The sequence below is a fragment of the Schistocerca gregaria genome, chromosome 5 (genome assembly GCF_023897955.1).
Source record: "Schistocerca gregaria isolate iqSchGreg1 chromosome 5, iqSchGreg1.2, whole genome shotgun sequence".
NCBI lineage: Eukaryota > Metazoa > Arthropoda > Insecta > Orthoptera > Acrididae > Schistocerca > Schistocerca gregaria.
The window spans coordinates 183,789,043-183,807,383 of NC_064924.1; the positions used below are offsets into that span (position 1 = coordinate 183,789,043).

The 18,341-nt window shown below is 39.9% G+C and overlaps 1 protein-coding gene across 1 annotated transcript in view; it reads left to right on the forward strand.

Annotated features, from left to right (window-relative positions):
- The first annotated feature begins 2,111 nt into the window (after positions 1 to 2,111).
- The window catches only part of LOC126272514 (solute carrier family 35 member B1 homolog), a 28,124-nt gene continuing 11,894 nt past the window's right edge, over positions 2,112 to 18,341 (forward strand). The window contains exons 1-2 of the mRNA XM_049975416.1: positions 2,112 to 2,580; positions 3,131 to 3,282. Of these exons, the coding sequence (XP_049831373.1) occupies positions 2,239 to 2,580; positions 3,131 to 3,282 (494 nt within the window). The 5' untranslated portion in view covers positions 2,112 to 2,238. The remainder of the gene's footprint in view (positions 2,581 to 3,130; positions 3,283 to 18,341) is intronic.

Below are 18,341 nucleotides of genomic sequence, written 5' to 3' on the forward strand. Positions count from 1 at the left end.
TCAGTAACTGTGACTTTTGACCGTTGTAGCTTACAGTTTGCTTTCTGTTACTAAGATATGGTTTAATGGGGAGAGTTCCAGGTCCCTAATGCCATAGTTTTTCCAGCAGTATTGTGTGGTTTACAGAATCAAATGCTTTGCTTAAGTCCACTAGTGTGGCTTCAGCAAATAATTTGGATTCAAAAGAAGATTGCACAATAGAAACATTTTCAACAGAATTAATTGTTGATAACTGGACTCTAAAACCATATTGAGACTTAGTCAGTATATTGTTTTTTGACAAATGCATGTTAATTTCCTTTTGTATACGATATTCGATTATTTTTGAAAAAATAGGTATCAGAGAAGTTGGACGATAATTATTAGTGCAGGATTTATCACCCTTTTGTGTAATGTAATTACTCCTTGTCTTCTTTAGACATTCTGGAAAAAATACCACTGTCAAATATCCATTTTATGTGTGTGCAGAGAGGGAATGATATCAAGTCGATTATTTTTTTAATCACAAAAGTTGAGAGGCTATAAATATCTTCTGATCTGGAGTCACTTAAACTTGGCACTGATTTAATTACATCACTTATTTCCACATGTCCCAACTACAGGTTGGCACAGTATCAACAAAGTGTTGTAAAAACTGGTTTATATAAGTATATTGTGAATTTGATTTTGAACTCTTCTTATGAGGGGACGAGGGATTAGGGTTTGCTGCATTGATAAAAAAAGAGGTTAAATTCATCTGGGGTGACATTAACATCAGTTGTAACTTTTACACTATGACTACCTGTACCTAATTCTGCTTTAATGACCCTCTATGCAGTGCTCCTGATTTCACATGACTGCATACTTTCAGATCGTAATGGTTTCGTAGTACTTCCGCCAGTCCGCGTCCGTGGCTCTCTGAGTAGATATTAAACTCAGTGAGATTTCCTGAAGATTTCTTATTTATTCTTGGAGACAAACATTTCACTTGGGAACAGACTTTTGCTTCACTGGTATGCATTTTCCGTTGAAATTCATCGATCACAGCGTGTTTTCTATGTGATGCCTGTCTTTGTAGTTCATTAGTTAATGAACTTATTATTATTTTTGCTTCTTCCAGTTCGCTTTTATATTTTAATATATCAGTCTGTAGGTCTTCTTGTCTTAAGGCGTCATATTTACGTTTTAAAATGTCGATCTCAGTTAGCAAGGTTGCAATCACTTCACTTTCACATTCTGCACTGATCAGTTTTTTTTTTCAGTGTCGTCTACATAACATTCCTAACAAGTCCAGAATTTTTGTTTCGGAATAGCACTTGCACAACTGTAATGGTGTAAAGTTTTGCATTTAACACACGTAATACCTTTCGCCGCTCGCTTGTTGCAGTAGCACTTGTCTGAGTATACACGATAATTTTCACCACGAGGTTCTTCGGAAGACGATGTGGACGCCATACTCACGATTGCGTTATCGAAATTTGTCGATTTTTCCCATCCTTTCTTCTGATATTTTTACAATAATATGGCATGTAACACATTTCTCTTCACCATCAATGTTTTTCACTTGCAATTTGTAGTCTTGTCTTGTGTCATGCAGCTACTGGAACCCTTCAACACTAATAACTCATTATTTGACATTATCAATAAATTGTACCTTTTTGAGAGGTCCTCAATGCGCTAGCATTTTGGAACAGTATTTATTTATAGAACATAAATTATAAGTTGGTTATAAAATAAAACACGCCTAATATAAGATTGACGAAATCGAATATGGCCTTATCCAAGTGCTTCTGCCAAGGAATACCTTTGAAAGGAGAGCAGCCACAATGCCTCCCGGCTCCCGCTATGTATTTTCAAATATAGGCAAGTAATCTGGAGGAGCTTATTCTATTGCAGAGATATTACTACGCTCAACTTTAGAATATGGTGTAAGATTATACGACAATTTGATGGCAAGGTTATTAAATAGTATGTTCAGTAATCATTTCTACTTGCCATTCTTGAACATGGGTGTGAATTGTGCTTTGTTTCAACTATTGGACATGTTTTTTTGTTCAAGGGATATGTTGAGCTGGGGAGTTGTAATGTTGGTAGTTATGAAAGCTGACAGCAGAGTGTCTGGTCGGCTGTGATTGGAGTTTACAATGTGACGTGGGTTCGTGGGAGTGAAATGAGTGTCTGCTGTGAAAGTTGTTTTGGTGGGAATGTTTATTGTTGATACGACGGTGCTGTTGGGGCAGTGGACATCAACAGCTAGAAATGACGATCTTTAACCTGGGACTCAATAGGAACACAAAGCTTATTTTATATTCTTTAGGGATTTTCGTGTGTTATTTTTACTATGGTATTATACAGGAAAAAATTACTAGAGGAACTTACGGTGAAGGCGACGGAAAAGAAAAGTTCACCTTTGCCTTGTCGCTCGTTTTCGTGCAGTGTGTTGTGAATTATGGCTTTGCCAACATTTTATTGGCAACAATATTGAAAAACCAGGGAGAAGACCATACCCGGACTATATATTACGCTTGCAGTGCTTTGACATATTTACTAGCAATGGTTTGCAGCAATATGGCATTGCAGTGGGTTAACTACCCGACACAGGTGTGTAATCACACAATTACTTCATGTATTGCTTGACTGAGTTTACTTGCCAGAAGTGCCATATGTCGTGACAGATCCCATATTGTTAATATGGGCTGTTCGTGCCGTTAGTAATTTGTAGTCTTACTCTTTTTAAGAGAATCATTATGATGCCACAGAGCCCTTGATTACTTTATATCGCTGTTAGAGTAGGATTTTGTATGTAGGTCTTGAGGAGTACATTGGAGAGTCCACATTGGCATATAACATATTTCCGCAGGAATTACTTTTGCCAAGTTTTGCGTTACTATGATGCATTGCCTATTCATTTTCATCCGTTTACGACGTTTTCAAATTCTGTAAAGTAATGAGTAAGCTTATCCTCTACGTAGCTGTTGTTAGATTAACTATTCCGCTATTAATACCCAGGTGTCAGTTCTTGCTCATAATCTAATCAGAAGCTTTTTGTTGGTAAAAGTTAACTTTATTTGTATGCAACTCTCTCATAGTGATCTGCCTATTAGTATTCACCCATTATCCAGCAATTTAACATTATTTTTATTCATCACAGGTCGTTGGAAAATCAGGAAAACCCATCCCTGTAATGGTTCTTGGTGTGTTGCTGGGAAGGAAGACATATCCACCACGTAAATATTTATTTGTGTTGTTGATTGTCATTGGTGTTGCAGCTTTCATGTACAAAGACAGTGCAGCAAAGAGTAGGTGAGTCAAAATAACAAATACAGTATCTTAAGTCCTGTATGTATTAGCAGGAAAATAATATTTGAAACTTTGTGGCTGATTAAAACTGCACTTAACTGAGGCTTAAACATAGAATGTTGCCTTGTGTGAGCAATGCTGAGCAAGGAGAGGTTCAAGTCACTGCCCTGCACTCAGCTGTAGTCTGCTAGGAAGTTTCAAAAAGTGCACACAGAACTACAGACTGAAAGTCTCATTATGCAGTCTGTCTGGTAACCATGACTTAACCATATGTTCATAATATCTTTTTTTCCTTTCCAAATGTGCTGTGTCTGCAGGAGAGTGTCTATGGCATTCAGGAATGGTTGTGAGTATTTTTTTTTTTTTTTAAAATAATGAGATTAAGGTTGCCATTGCACGTTCCTTGCTTTGCAGCAATAGTGTGACAGTGGAACCCCCCCCCCCCCCCTCCCCTCACTGAAATCTTCATTGTGGTGACAGATAGTTCTGTTTAGTAGCACAAGGTCTAGGTTAGACTGGAAAGTGATAATAGATTTAGAGGTGGTGAAGCCAACAAATACTACTGTAATACAAAATAAAGGTTGTGGTAATGCGCTTGAACGTCATGTAACCTGATGTCAATCATGTTTAATACAGTTTTGCAATAAAAACTAAAACTGTAAGATCAGTTCAGTAAAGACCTATAATATATAATGTACAAATCTCTGATGAGTATTTTACTGCATATTAGTTATGTATTGCACTTGCACAAAAACTACAAAAATCAGGGTGTGGTGAGTCCACAGTGTGACTTTTATTGGTTTTGCTAACTAACAACCAAACTGTCACCGTCCATTCTAATGTAGACTTGGGCTATGCTACAGATAAAGCGCTACAAGTATCATGGAAAAAAAGTTAATTTTTGTGACCCGACCTATGCCACCTCGCAACTAAGTTATCACTTTCCAACCTAACCTAGACATCAGCCTATGCTGTAGATCATCTGCCACTACAGCCTTTATTTTCTGAAGATAACTTGTTGTTGTGGCATATTCACTGATTTGGCTAGTTTCCAACCAAGCTATGATCTTCCAAGCTATGCTACAGATGAGTCTGTCATCACAGCCTCCACTCATTATGGTCAAAGCAGAATGGCTGTATTGCAGCCTTCAGTATGTATCTTATTACAGTATTAATCCAGTTTTTCTTTACAAGTGGATTAAGAACAATCCTAGTAAAAGCTGAAATAAAAGGTGAGAAGGTGAGTAACATATGCTATCAAAGGAATCTGTGCCATGAGGGGAGAGTTTTTTTTTTTACGCAGGTAGCTCTGATCAAAACTTAAAGACAGAGTACAAGCAATATTGAAGTAGTCCATCATGCCATAAAAGAAGCCCCAACAGTGCATTATAAATGAAAATTTGAAGAACAAATTAAAAGCAATTTGGAGGATTATTAGGCATGAACAAATGGCATTCATAGCAGTGATACAATCAGTTTTGCCAAATCAACTGGTTTCTTCTGGTTGTGATGGTATTTCAGCCAAAATGCTGTACTCTTATTCTGATTGTGATGGTATTTCAGTCAAAATGCTGTACTCTTCTTCTGATTTGATATTGTTCTCATGAGCTATCTTTGTGATTAGTAGATTAAAAGACTGAAATATGCAGTACTAATACTGATTTAGAAAACTGGAGATAACCAAGTGACCTGTAGGCCCTAAGTCTTTGACTCTGTCGCTCTCTCAATGTTTGGGGTGGTAGCTTAGCATATTGAACCATCTCCATAACAATAACCTTTTAAAAACTGCTCACTTTGCATTACAGGGTTTTTTTTTTTTTTTTTTTTTTTCCTAGAAAAGAATCAGGATTTCCTTCATGCAAGCTGAGTAGAAACTTGGTGAACGATATGCCTGCATTGGTTTCTGTCCTGGTATAGCTTTTCCCTCTCCACTACATCCCATGTTACTCCTCTCCTCTTGAGATCTTCCTTAACTTGGTGTATCCATCTCTTTCTACGCCTCCCAATTGGTCTCCTTCCTGGTACCTCCATCTCCAGATACTGGCTTAGAGTCAGAGCTGGTGCAGTCATTTTACATGACCAAACCACTTCAATCTCAAAGCCCTCACCCTCTCTCTGTAGTCAATGTCACCTGCTGGTCTCTCCTTACATAATCATTCCTGTCTTTGTCTCTCCTAGTTTTTTGTAGAGCTGACCTGAGGAACTTCATTTCACATTCTTGTATTTCACTCTCTTTTCTCTTATTTATGACACAGGCCTCTAGACTATACATCATAATTGACAGGACGTAAGTTTTATACATGATCTGTTTGGCTCTTAGAGAGACTTTCTTGTCCCAGATTAGATTTCATACTTGGTGGAAGATCCTTTTGTTATTCTGTTTAAGACTTCCTAGTTTGGAACTTCCACCACATGATGTGATGCAACCCAGATAATTGAAACTTTTCACACATTCAACCTTCTCCCCCTCGAGTATGATGTTACAAGGTGTGGGTGTCCTGCTCTTCTTCATAGTTAACTTGAATTTATTAAATTTTGTGTTCCAGTAATCTAGTCTCCTCTGAACCTCCATTTCTGTCTCTCCCCAAATGACAATGTCATCAGCAAAAACAAAATCATTGAGATCTTCATTTTCTTCTTTCTTGATTTCTTTCATGATTGTGTCCATAAGTGTAATGAAGAGTAAAGGGAAGAGCGAACTGTCTTGCTGAACACCTCACTTTGTCTTAAACCATTTTGATCTTCCACCTCCTACTTGTAGACTGCTCTCACAACCATCATACAGCATCTGGACTTTTTTTAATTAATGAATCAGGAATATGATGTTTTCTCAAGCATTCTCATATTTTATCCCTTGTTACACTGTCATATGCTTTTTCCAAATCCACGAATACTACTATCAAGTCCTTTCCTTTTTCCCAATATAGCACCATTAACTGACAGGAAGAGAAAATGAGATCTATTGTTCCCGTATTACTTCTGGTCCATGCTGTTGTTCCTCTAATTGATGTTCTAGAATTTTCCGCAATCATTTTTCTATGACCTTTTTCATTATCTTAAGGCAGTGTGATTTCTCGGTAGTTGATTACCCCTGGTGTAGATCATACAGTAATAAACTAAAAATGCAATAACACCAAAGGACCCAAATACATATGTATTAGGCACAGCCAGGGCATTTGTGGAAACAGGCTTACAACTGCTTCACAGCAAATAGTCTTAATCTTAAAAAAAAAAAAAAAAAACAAACTCATTATGGAATTTCGAGCAAATCAAAATGACTTGAAGGGTTCCAGACAGAGAGAAAAGAGGCACACACTAAATGAAAAAATTGTCTCTAAAATTACTAGGCACCCAGATTGATAAGCTGAGGTACATCGAGCACTTTGTTGACAAAAGATGAGTTCTGCTCACTGTCCAAATAGAAATTTGTCTGCTTGTGTTGATCTGCAGGTGAGATTCCTCACAAACTTTGCATTTCTTCGCTTAGAATAGCCATGTGGTATGTCCATTCAGACCCTTGCAGCTAATATCAAAAAAGTATTTATTTTACTAAAGGTGATAATTAACCATCCTGCAGAAGCCTCTTCAGTAGTGTTGAGTCTTAATGTTTTGAACATGGCTGTGATCAGCAACCGTAATTAATTACAGTGTCACATATTTCCAGCCAACCGGTTGCAAATAGAATTCAAAATTCTGTTGCTGTTACTCACTCGTGTCCTATACCACTGTAGTGCCCTTAGTGCCATATCTACATATTGTTTTAAGTTTTTGACTATACCTATTATGTATTCAGGTGGAATATGTTTTAATTGTGGTTTTAATGTTTTGACTAAAGCGATGTCACTCAAATTTCCTTTTAACCACATGCAAGGCAACAGTTTCTGAAGGAGGCGCCCCTAGTTGGCGTTGAAAACTAGTTAAAGAATTTTGGTAAACATTTTTGGAAACAGTGATCAATAGAATATTATATTCTAACTAAAGTTCAGTCTTGATCACAACACGTTTGTCTCAATAACATAGGTGACTGGTTTCAGTTATATTTATATAACCAAAACCGGTCACCTATGTTATTGAGACATAAGTATTGTGATCAAGACTGAATTTTAGTTAGAATATAATTAAAGAACTTTAAATTCTATTTGCAACCAGTTTGCTGGCAATTTGTGACATTGTAATGTTGGGTCTCTTACACACAGGTGCCATTATACTTACAGCTTTTTGATATTTCTGCTTGGTAATAGCAAATAATTTAAGAAAAACTATTAAATTTCCAACCACTGTGCTAGAAGTGAAAGTATTTTCCATATGTTGTAGCCCTGCTTAGAGCCCAGAATGAGGTTGTAATTCTGGTCAAACACATAGGTTGCCAGTACACATCGGGCAGGGAACACGAAATCTCAAGATATTCAAAAACTAATTTTAAAAATCCCATGGCCATTCCTATAATCCACTGCAATATTTAGACTTGGGGGATGTAAATTCTGGTTAACATTAACATTCATGCTAAAGAATTTTTTTAATCTGTTACACTATATTCTGTGAAATCAGTAAATTTACAGAAATACTTAGTACAAAGCAATGATTAAAAGAATTACTGGCTAGTGTAAAAGGAAGGACAGTGCCCCTTTTTTTTCTTTCCGAGAGTTTTTCTCCTTACATGCTGGGAAAGTTAAACGTTTTCAAAGCTATTGGTTACTTTACAGAAATCACCCATAGTGGCTGCTTCTGCCTGTTAATGTGTAGCCCTGACTTGTTCTGCATCCTTGGAGATTTTTCTTGATGAAATTTGTGAACACAATGTTTGAGTGAGTGACTGAAGCTTTGATTGTTTGCGTTTAGTCAGCAAGTCTTTTGGATGTTTCATGTCAAACATTGTTGGACAACATGTAAACAGCTTCTTCACGCCAGTCAAAGAAAAGACATCCATGTACAGTAAACAGATGTCAGTTCATAGTAGAAGTGGATTGATTATATTTTATGTACTAATTGTGCATGCCAGGAAGACAATTGGTGTGGTGAGAAATGGGAGTATTAGAATCAGCAAAAGTTGCAAGGCAGTGCATGGCTTAGGCTCAATATGAATCTGTTTCTGGTCGCTACCTACCTTAGCCAAGTTTATAGTGCAGTCTAAACTGACATTATTGTTGCCACTCTGTGCTGTCATCACTGTACTGAGTTTTGTTCCTTGTGTTGCTAACTCCAGGTGTCACATATGTTTTCATACACAAAAACAGTCAATGATGTAAATTGAGTGTCATTTGCTAAGAAATTCAGGCTAGATTGATAATAAGGTCAAGCTGTCAGTGCCAGTTGTGAGTACCTTAGATTTAAAATCGATTCAGCTATCCCCACTGCAGCAAATGTATTCAAGGAGTACACATATAATATCTATGTCTGATGTGTGACAAAAGTATAATGTATATGTGTTGAATGTTGAGGTATAATCACAAAGTAATTAATTGAATTAAACAAAGGAAAATGCAGGATGCAATGTAACAATATAATGAGAAAGAAAGTTGCCACTAACCATATAGCGGAGATGCTGAGTCACAGATAGGCACAACAAAATGACTCTCACAATTAAAGCTTTCGGCCATTAAGGCTCAAACACACACACACACACACACACACACACACACACACACACACACACACAACACACACGCGCACACATGTGACTGCAGTCTCAGGCAACTGAAACCACACTGCGAGCAGCAGCACCAGTGCATGATGGGAATGACAACTGGGTGGGGGGTAAGGAAGAGGCTGAGACAGGGAGGGGGGAGGATAGACTGGATGTGGTGGTGGAATGACGGCTGTGTAGTGCTATAATGAGAACAGGGAAGAGGCTGGATGGGTGAGGACAGTGACTGACGAAGGTTGAGGGAGGTCAGGAGGGTTATGGGCATGTAGGATGTATTGCAAGGAAAGTTCCCACCTACACAATTCAGGAAAGCTGGTGTTGGTGGGAAGGATGTATATGGCACAGGCTGTGAATCAGTCACTGAAATGAAGGTTATCATATTTGGCAGCGTGTTAAGCAACAGGGTGATCCACTTGTTTCTTGGCCACAGTTTGTTGGTGGCCATTCATGCGGACAGACAGCGTTTTGGTTGTTGTGCCTACATAGAATGCAGCACAGTGGTTGTACGTACAAACCAGTCTGTGGTACGGCTTTGGGCACCTGCATGGCACCATTCTAAGCCAACCTATTCATGGGCCATCTAGAGGAATGCTCCCTAAAAAGCGAGAATCCTAGACTGTTCACTTGATTGGTTGATGACATCTTTGCTATCTGGATAGAAGTGAGGACACCCTATCCATATTCCTCCAGAATCTCCACAACTTCTCTCTCATATTCTTCACCTGGTCCTACTCAACCCAACAAGCCACTTTCCCAGATGTTGACTCCCACCTCAAAGATGGCTACATCAGTACCCTCATCCATATCAAACTTACTAACCACCAGCAATACCTCCACTTCAACAGCTGCCACCCATTCCATAGCAAGAAGTCACTTCCGTACAGCCTAGCCACCCATGTTTGTCGCAACTGCAGTGACCAGCAGTCCCTCTCGAAATATACCGAGGGTCTCACTGACCGTAATTATCCTCCCAACCTTGAACAAAAACAAATCTCCCATGCCTTATCTTTCCAGTCTTCCACCATCCCCCAATGTCTCACCATCCAGCCACAGAGGAGCATTCCCCTCATAACTCAGTGTCACTCAGGACTGGAACAACTGAATTACATTCTCCGCCAGGGTTCTGATTACCTCTCACATGCCCTGAAGTGAGAAAAGTCATGCCCACTATCCTTCCCATCCCTCCAACGGTGGTATTCCACCGCCCACTGAACCTACCCCATGGCTCATTCTCCTGTAATAGACATAGATGCAAGACCTATCCCATACATCCTCCCACCACCACGTACTCCAAACTGGTCAGTAACATCACCTATCCTGTCAAAGGCTCTCTCCTTTTCCACTACTTCCCTCCACCTCGTGAGCTCCATCTAACCTACAGCACTTCACTGTCCGCCACTCCCACGATACTATCCTTTCCCCTCCCTGCCCCAGCCTCCTCCTCACCCCCACCCAGTCGCCACTCCCATCATGCACTGGTGCTGCTGCTCGCAGTGTGGTTTCAGATGCCTGAGCCTGCAGTTGTGTGTGTGTGTGTGTGTGTGTGTGTGTGTGTGTGTGTGTGTGTGTGTGTGTGTGTGTTTAGTTGACAAAGGCCTTAACGTCCGAAAGCTTTAATTGTGAAGGTCTTTTTGTTGTGCATATCTGTCACTCAGCATCTCTATATGGTTAGCGGCGACTTTCCTTACCATAATAATTTATTGGATTAAATACAGAAAAATATACAAGTCCCTTGAACAGAAGAGACATTGGCAAGTCATCATGAGCAAAGAGAAAGTATGTTTGGAGAACAGAACCAGTAAAGTCCAGAACCAGAGATTGTCAACAGTGCAAGCAATAAAAGGCTACAGGACTTCAGGCAGATGACACCAAGCAGCTGCAATAAGCAGTGCCTAAACACAGTATGTACTAGATGAAGTGTCAGTGTCAGCACATACACTAATGTGTCTGCTTTGATTCGTGACAAAAGAATGTTGTGGTGTGTGACATCATTAGGGTGCGGAGTTTAGTGTATGATTTGGTTGTGTTTGTAGATGTCATCTTCTTTTGGTTGATGGTGCCCTCTGGTGGTTTGTAAGTGCTTGGCCTAAGTGTTATGTGGTGCATTGGGTTCATTTGAGCTTTGGTTGGCAGTGTCTGTAACTGAAGGATTGAAATTGGTTTGAGTGAGTTATCTATCAATTTTTATTATTTTTATTTTATTTTATTTTATTTTTATTTTTTTTTTTTTGGTGGGGGGCAGGTTTTATCGGTTTGCTGTTTGTGGTGTGGTAAGACGTTTAGTTTGTTGTGTGACTTCTTTTGTTAGGTATGGATGTGATTATGAAGTTCAGTAGTGCGAGGTTGCAAGCAGAGATGGCAGAGGACATGATGTCATTGACTAAGTTTCTCCAGATGTTTGGATTGGTAGCAGAGATTGTCAAATGTAGTGCTTGCAGAGAAAATATGAGGGGCCTGAATTCCGCCGTCCCGGACCAGGGACAGGTACGTCTGGTGGTATCAAAAGGAAAACCTTTGGTGCTGTATTAGATGTGGTACCTACTTTGAGAAATGAAATGTAGGTTGGCCATGAGAGAGATCGTTTTGATGACTTACTATTTTTTTTTATAGGTCCTCTATCAGTTTTTGTGTGCATGAGACTGGAGTGAGTGAGAGGACGGTGTTTTCGCTTTGTAGGGAAGTGTGTTGTTAGTATGTGGAGTATAGGGATAAGTTGGGTAGGCTGGGGATAGTGACTGAGATAGATGAATTGCAGTTTGAGAAGAGGAAGTGTGAGAGGGGAAGTCTCCACTTGGTTTATGGGTGGGTGGGGGCTATTATTTTGGGGAGTGGGTATGCTGATTGTGTTTTCAGGGTTTTGGAGGGGTGTACTAAGTGGGAATTGGTGGGGTTAATTGAAGAGTATATAGAGGAGGGGAGTACTGTAGTGTCAGATGCTTTTTCGTCATACAGATACAGGGGTTCGGGGAAGAGGGTTTATGATCATTTTGTTGTGAACCATAGTTTAAAGTTCAAAAAAAACTGGAGTGTGTACTAATACAGTAGAGGGGTTTTGGGAGGCAGTTAAATCAGTCACAGGAAGGGGGAAGAGGCGCTCTTCTAACCTGCAATCTCATTTAGATGAGTATTGCTGGCAGAAGAGCGTCCCTGGGGTTTATTGTATTATTCACGTTTTTTTATGGGAATGAGTTAGATGTACAGGCCAAGGGTGGTTAGTTTAGGGGGTTTGGTATATGTCTGTCTGTGTGTGTGTGTGTGTGTGGGGGGGGGGGGGGGGGGCAGGTTGTGGGTAACGGTTGTGGATTTAGATGGGTGGGAAGGGGGGATTGCTTTACGATTATGTTGCAGAGGACCTTTTTGTTGCAGTTGTTTTTGAGTTGTACTATGCTGCAGAGTGAAAATCTCATTCTGGAAACATCCTCCAGGCTGTGGCTAAGCCATGTCTCTGCAATATCCTTTCTTTCAGGAGTGCTAGTTCTGCAAGGTTAGCAGGAGAGCTTCAGTAAAGTTTGGAAGGTAGGAGGTGAGGTACTGGCAGAAGTAAAGCTGTGAGGACGGGGCGTGAGTCGTGCTTCGGTAGCTCAGTTGCTAGAGCACTTGCCCGCGAAAGGCAAAGGTCCCGAGTTCAAGTCTCGGTCCGGCACTCAGTTTTAATCTGCCAGGAAGTTTCATATCAGCGCACACTCCGCTGCAGAGTGAAAATCTCATTCTGGATTCATAGGACATAATCGAGAGGTCAGTTCATGCATAAAATACTGCGCTGCCAACACTTTCATAATTATGGATGGCTATAGAGGCAACATTGTTCAGTGTTTCTGCAAAAAACTTCCAACAACTTGTTGAGTCCATGCCACGTCGAGTTGCTACACTACACTGGGAAAAAGGAGGCCTGACACGATATTAGGAGGTATCCCATGATTTTTTTTTTACCTTTGTGTATGTAGGGTTTGGTTTTAAAAAGTGCCAAAATAATATGGCTATCATGTGCGAACAAGAAGACACTTGCAAAAAGGGCATACTCCAGCAATTTTTGACAAAAACTTGCAACAGAATTAAAGCACCCAGTGCTTAATTATACAAAATGTGGATTCATAGGCATTACATTGTCAGTAGATGTTGACAAAGTCAGTTTGTGAGGAGTAATGCTAAAACAAAAGTGCTGTCATTTTATTGTGGTGCATCTAGGTTCTTATTTGACTCTAGAGGCAAATCGTTAGACTGTCACATAGAAATATATAGAAGAAAATTTTGAAACACTTAGACGCAAAGGAATCTTATATTTTGCCATTAATTAAGGAGCAGCAGTCTTCTCCTTTTTATTTCACTGTCAAAATTCTGCAAGAAGACTGTTCCTGTCATACTGCTGCCATACTGTCTAGAGCTAAATCATATACACTGAAGCCCCAAAGAAACTGGTACAGGCATGCATATTCAAAATACAGAGATATGTAAACAAGCAGAATATGGCACTGCGGTTGGCAATGCCTATATAAGACAACAAGTGTCTGGTGCAGTTGTTAGGTTGGTTATTGCTGCTACAATGGCAGGTTATCAAAATTTGAGTGAGTTCGAATGTAGTGTTACAGTCTGCGCACATGTGATGGTTCACGACATTTTTGAGGTAGCAATGAATTGGGGATTTTCCCATTGACCATTTAATGAGTGTACCATGAATATCAGGAATCCAATAAAACATCAAATCTCAGACATTGCTGCAGCCGGAAAAAGGTCCTGCAAGAACTGGACCTACGATGACTGAAGAGAATTTTCAACGTGACAGAAGTGCAACCATTCCACAAATAGCTGCAGATTTCAATGCTGGGCCATCAACAAATGTTAGCATGCAAACCATTCACCACAACATCATTGATATGGGCTTTCGGAGCCAAAGGCCCACTCGTGTACCCTTGATGACTGCACGATGCAAGCTTTATGCCTCGCCTGGGCCTGTCACCACCAACAGTGGGCTGATGATGACTGAAAACATGTTGTATGGTTGGATTAGTCTCATTTCAAATGGTATCGAGTGGATGGACATGAACGGGTCTGGAGACAACCTCATGAAGCCATGGACCCTGCAATTCAGCAGTGGACTGTTCAAGCTGGTGGAAGCTCTGTAATGGTGTGGGGCTTGTGCAGTTGGAGTGATATAGGACCCTTGATATGTCGAGACATGACTTGGACAGGTTACACGTAAGCATCCTGTCTGATCACCTGCATCCATTCACGTCCATTGTGCATTCTGATGGACTTGGACAGTTCCAGCAGGACAGTGTGACACCCCACATGTCCAGAATTGCTACAGAGTGGCTCCAGAAACACTCCACTGAGTTTAAACACTTCCACTGGTCACTAAACTCCCCACAGATGAACATTATTGAGCACATCTGGGATGCCTTGCAATGTGCTGTTCTGAAGAGATCTTCATCCCCTCGTACTCTTACGAACTTATGGACAGCCCCGCGTGATTCCTAGTGTCAGTACTCTCCAGCACTACTTCAGACATTAGTAGAGTCCATGCCAAGTCATGTTGTGGCACTTTAATGTGCTTGTGTGTGCTGTACAAGATATTAGGCAGGTGTACCAGTTTCTTTGGCTCTTCACTGTATCTGGAAATGTTATTTTATTTGCTACAATTCTAGAATGTGGGGCAAAAGCGATATTCACTGAAGCTTAATGTTTTCTGTGCAATATGGGCTGTTTTTCTTTTGTGAGAGGACTGCGACATGTACCTCTTCCCATGATAAGTTGTAGTTGTGGTTGCTTCCACAACTGACTGCTGGTTACAAGAATTTCCTCTTGGAACTAGATGAGGCATCACCTCATTGGAGCATAGTTGTTTACTGTCACCTAAACAACCACCTTCTGCATTGTTGATTGAGCATAATGAAGAAGATGATATGGCTCTGTTCTCTTGGCCCACGAGGCCGTCCTATGTGGGCAATGTTTACATATCCCTACTGGCTGAAACAGCCCAGAGATCACATCACTGCTTCTGTGGTGACCATAGACAGGATGTTGCTACATAAGATATAGAATGAACTTTATTATTGCTGGGGTGTGTGTTGTGTGACCAGAAGGGAACTCGTAGAACATGGAAAATTGGTGATTGGGCGGTTCCGTTCATGCATCAATCACATTTGTATATGTAATACTAGAGCTTTGAAATGAATGACTCATTTATAGTAGTCCTGAAGAATAAAATCAGTTGACGATATTACTAAAGAATGTACTTTTACTGATACTGTGACCAAAGTACCACGAGCAGCAAAGGTGGAATGTACTGTATGTCCTGAAACTTTGTAGCAGTAACTTTGTGCTGGACCAGGACCAGGACTGGAACCCAGGTCCTTTGCCTTTTGTTGGCAAGTACTCCAACAACTGAGCTACCCATCATGACTCAGAACCTGTTCTCACAGCTTTACCTTTGCCACTATCTCATCTCCAACGTTCCAAGCTGTCTGTCCTGCCTGTTTCTGTTGTTATTCTAAATAGTCTTTTCATTCAGTGTTGTGTCCAGATGTGTAGCACATGACAGCACTCCACTTGAAAGAATACTGCAATGTACCCTTTTACTGTGTCCATTCCCCACTTCTCAGATGTAAACACAATTGGTGATGCTGGCACCTTGACTTGTTTTTCAGTTCACTTTGCCAGGTACTAACTGGTGAGGATTTTCAGAAGTCCACTATTGATTGTTCTGCGAGATCATGCACCCATATAAATGCTGCTACACATATCTGAGGGATTGGGAGAAGGAGGGGAGAAGCTAGACATGTGGCACTGGTTTGGTGAGAATATCTACAGCTTACTTATTGCCCTGTACATGTTCAATGGCTAGCTGGCCTCCCCGAATTTTCTAACATATGTAGTGCATGCGAACATCAGTATGCTTTGATTTCGTATGAAATTCAGGATTTTTGACCAGTTACTAACAAGAACAACAGGAGCACTCTCCAGCGATGACATTTCTTAATGTAGCTTTGATATCCATATTCCTTCTCTTATCCATTCACTGACAGCCACATTTTCTGGCTCATTTGTTGACAGTCATGTCATTTTCGTGTTTTGGTAGCCCAGGTAATTGCTACTCCACAAAATACTGCAGTCACTCTGCTAACTGAGGAATAGTTGCTGCGTTACTGGAATAATCAGTATCAGTTTATATCTCCATTTGCATGAGATATACTGTATACCCCATGATACTGAATCTTTTATATAATTTATAATTGTTTTTATCAAAGACCATGGTTTTCTTGAGTAGGCTATTCTTTAAAAATTTTGACACACAACTCACCATAAATGCTATATTGGGCCTTATACCAACAGATAAATACCTGAGACAGCCAACTGCTTCTTGATATGGAGCATTAGTTGGTCTACCCTTGTTCGACTTACCTGGCTGTAGACATTGCTCAACTGGAGGTGACACAGGATTTGCCTCTCTCCCGTTAAACTGTCAAAGAATGTCTTTAGTAGCATAACTTTCTTGGTTAATCTCTCTCTATTGATTCAGTCTTATGACATATAATATTAATATTTAAGAATAATCCCACTAGCTGAACAGTAATCTTAAACTCATCTTGAATTTTCCTTAGGAAAAGTTCAGTGTCTCTCTGCTTACTTGCAAGTATTAATCTATAATTGACGTACAGAACTACCAGTAACTGGTTGTTATATTCTTCTTGATAGAACAGATACAGATTTGCCTTACTTTCCACAAGATTCATCAGGACATCCATGAACCACTGGTTCCACCACCTTTGTATCTGTTTTCATCCATATAAACTTAATGAACCTTGTACACACACTCAGTCTCATCACTAATTTCCTCAGTTCAGAAAAGCATATTTTACATCGAACAGTGCCAACTACAGGTGCTTACTAAGAGCAATAATCAACATTGCTCTAATTGTATCATATCGAGCAACAGGACTAAATGTTTCATTATAGTCAATGCTTCCTTGTTGAACAAATCCATGAATAACCAGTCTTGCTTTGTAGTCAGCCAACAGCTTGTAATGGGCTTATGATCTGATGGCAAGGTTCCAAAGTCCATGTAACAGTTTTCTCCAATGAAGCCATTTCTTTCTCCACTGGTGTTATCCAGTGTTCATGGTGTACTGAATAATAGCCACTGGAGAATTCATAGGCTCATTTATTTCAGCCAGCATCATTTCAGTAAGATGCTTTGGTTCCTTCAGTTGTTGCCACTTCTTCAATTCTCTTTCACTAGAACTTGCTTCTTAGTTTCTTTAAACAAACTTGCATCACCTTCATGATGACTTGTTGATTCTTCATTGCCAGTTTTACGTGAGAGTAATAACATTGCCCTTCCAGTTTTCTCGAGCTCAAAAACAACATCCTTTCTCCAAATAATCTGTTTTTCTGATTCAACCCACACTCAAAAGCCATCAGTGCCTTCCTTTTGGATCACACTTCTTTCGCTTTTTTCTCAAAATATGAACAAAACGCTCCCCCCCCCCCCCCAAAAAAAAAAAATGGAGTTTATTTTGCTGTATTTTCTTATTGTCTTTCAAGTGAATACCTTTTAGGGTGTACTCCATTCACATGACTTGTCGTAGTCCTCTTTAACACACAAACAGCCATGTTTACTGCTTCTGTCACCAAAAACTTAGACATATCCTGAGCTAGCAACGTGGTTCGAGCTAGTTTCACAACATTTTTGTTGGTAAGCACAGCACATCCGTTCTGCCCCGGATTGTAAGGATTTGTTATGGTTAGTTGTATACCATTGAATTTTGTCAAATCTTTAATTTCATTATTATTGGATTCTCATCCGCTATCACATAGAAATGGTTTTGGTAATTGAACTCAAAAATTATTTACAATTCTCACCATTTCTGCAGTCTTCTCTGTAGTCTGAGACTTCTGCCTGAGACAATATACTGTTCATAATCTTGACAAATCACAAGTAAAACAGAGAAAATATTCAGCTTCTCCCAATGATTTGCACTCCATAGGTCCACACAAATCAGGATGAATCACTTCTCCATTTGCATGGCAATCTGCTGATGTGACTGAAAACTGCTCCTATGCTGCTTCCCCTTAACCCATACCTCACAAAATTATTCCCCAAAAGTCTTCACTTCAGCACTGCATTACTTCAGGAATTGTTAGACATGGCCTTTGTTCTGATGACCAAAGCGTTCATACCATTTGCAGAGATTCCTTTGATGTAAGATTTACCTCGGGAGTAAAAGGATTTATCTGTTTTGTCAAGCAAATCAACATCTTCAGTAACTTGTCACTGTGTATGCCACATGTTTTTACAATGCCATTGTTCCAAAACTCAGGCTTGTCTTTCAGTCAATAAAACTCTAATACCTTGTCTGTGTTATCTATGATGCATAAAAAAGATTTCTTTGCCCTGCTGGGGTATACAGAACAATATCGA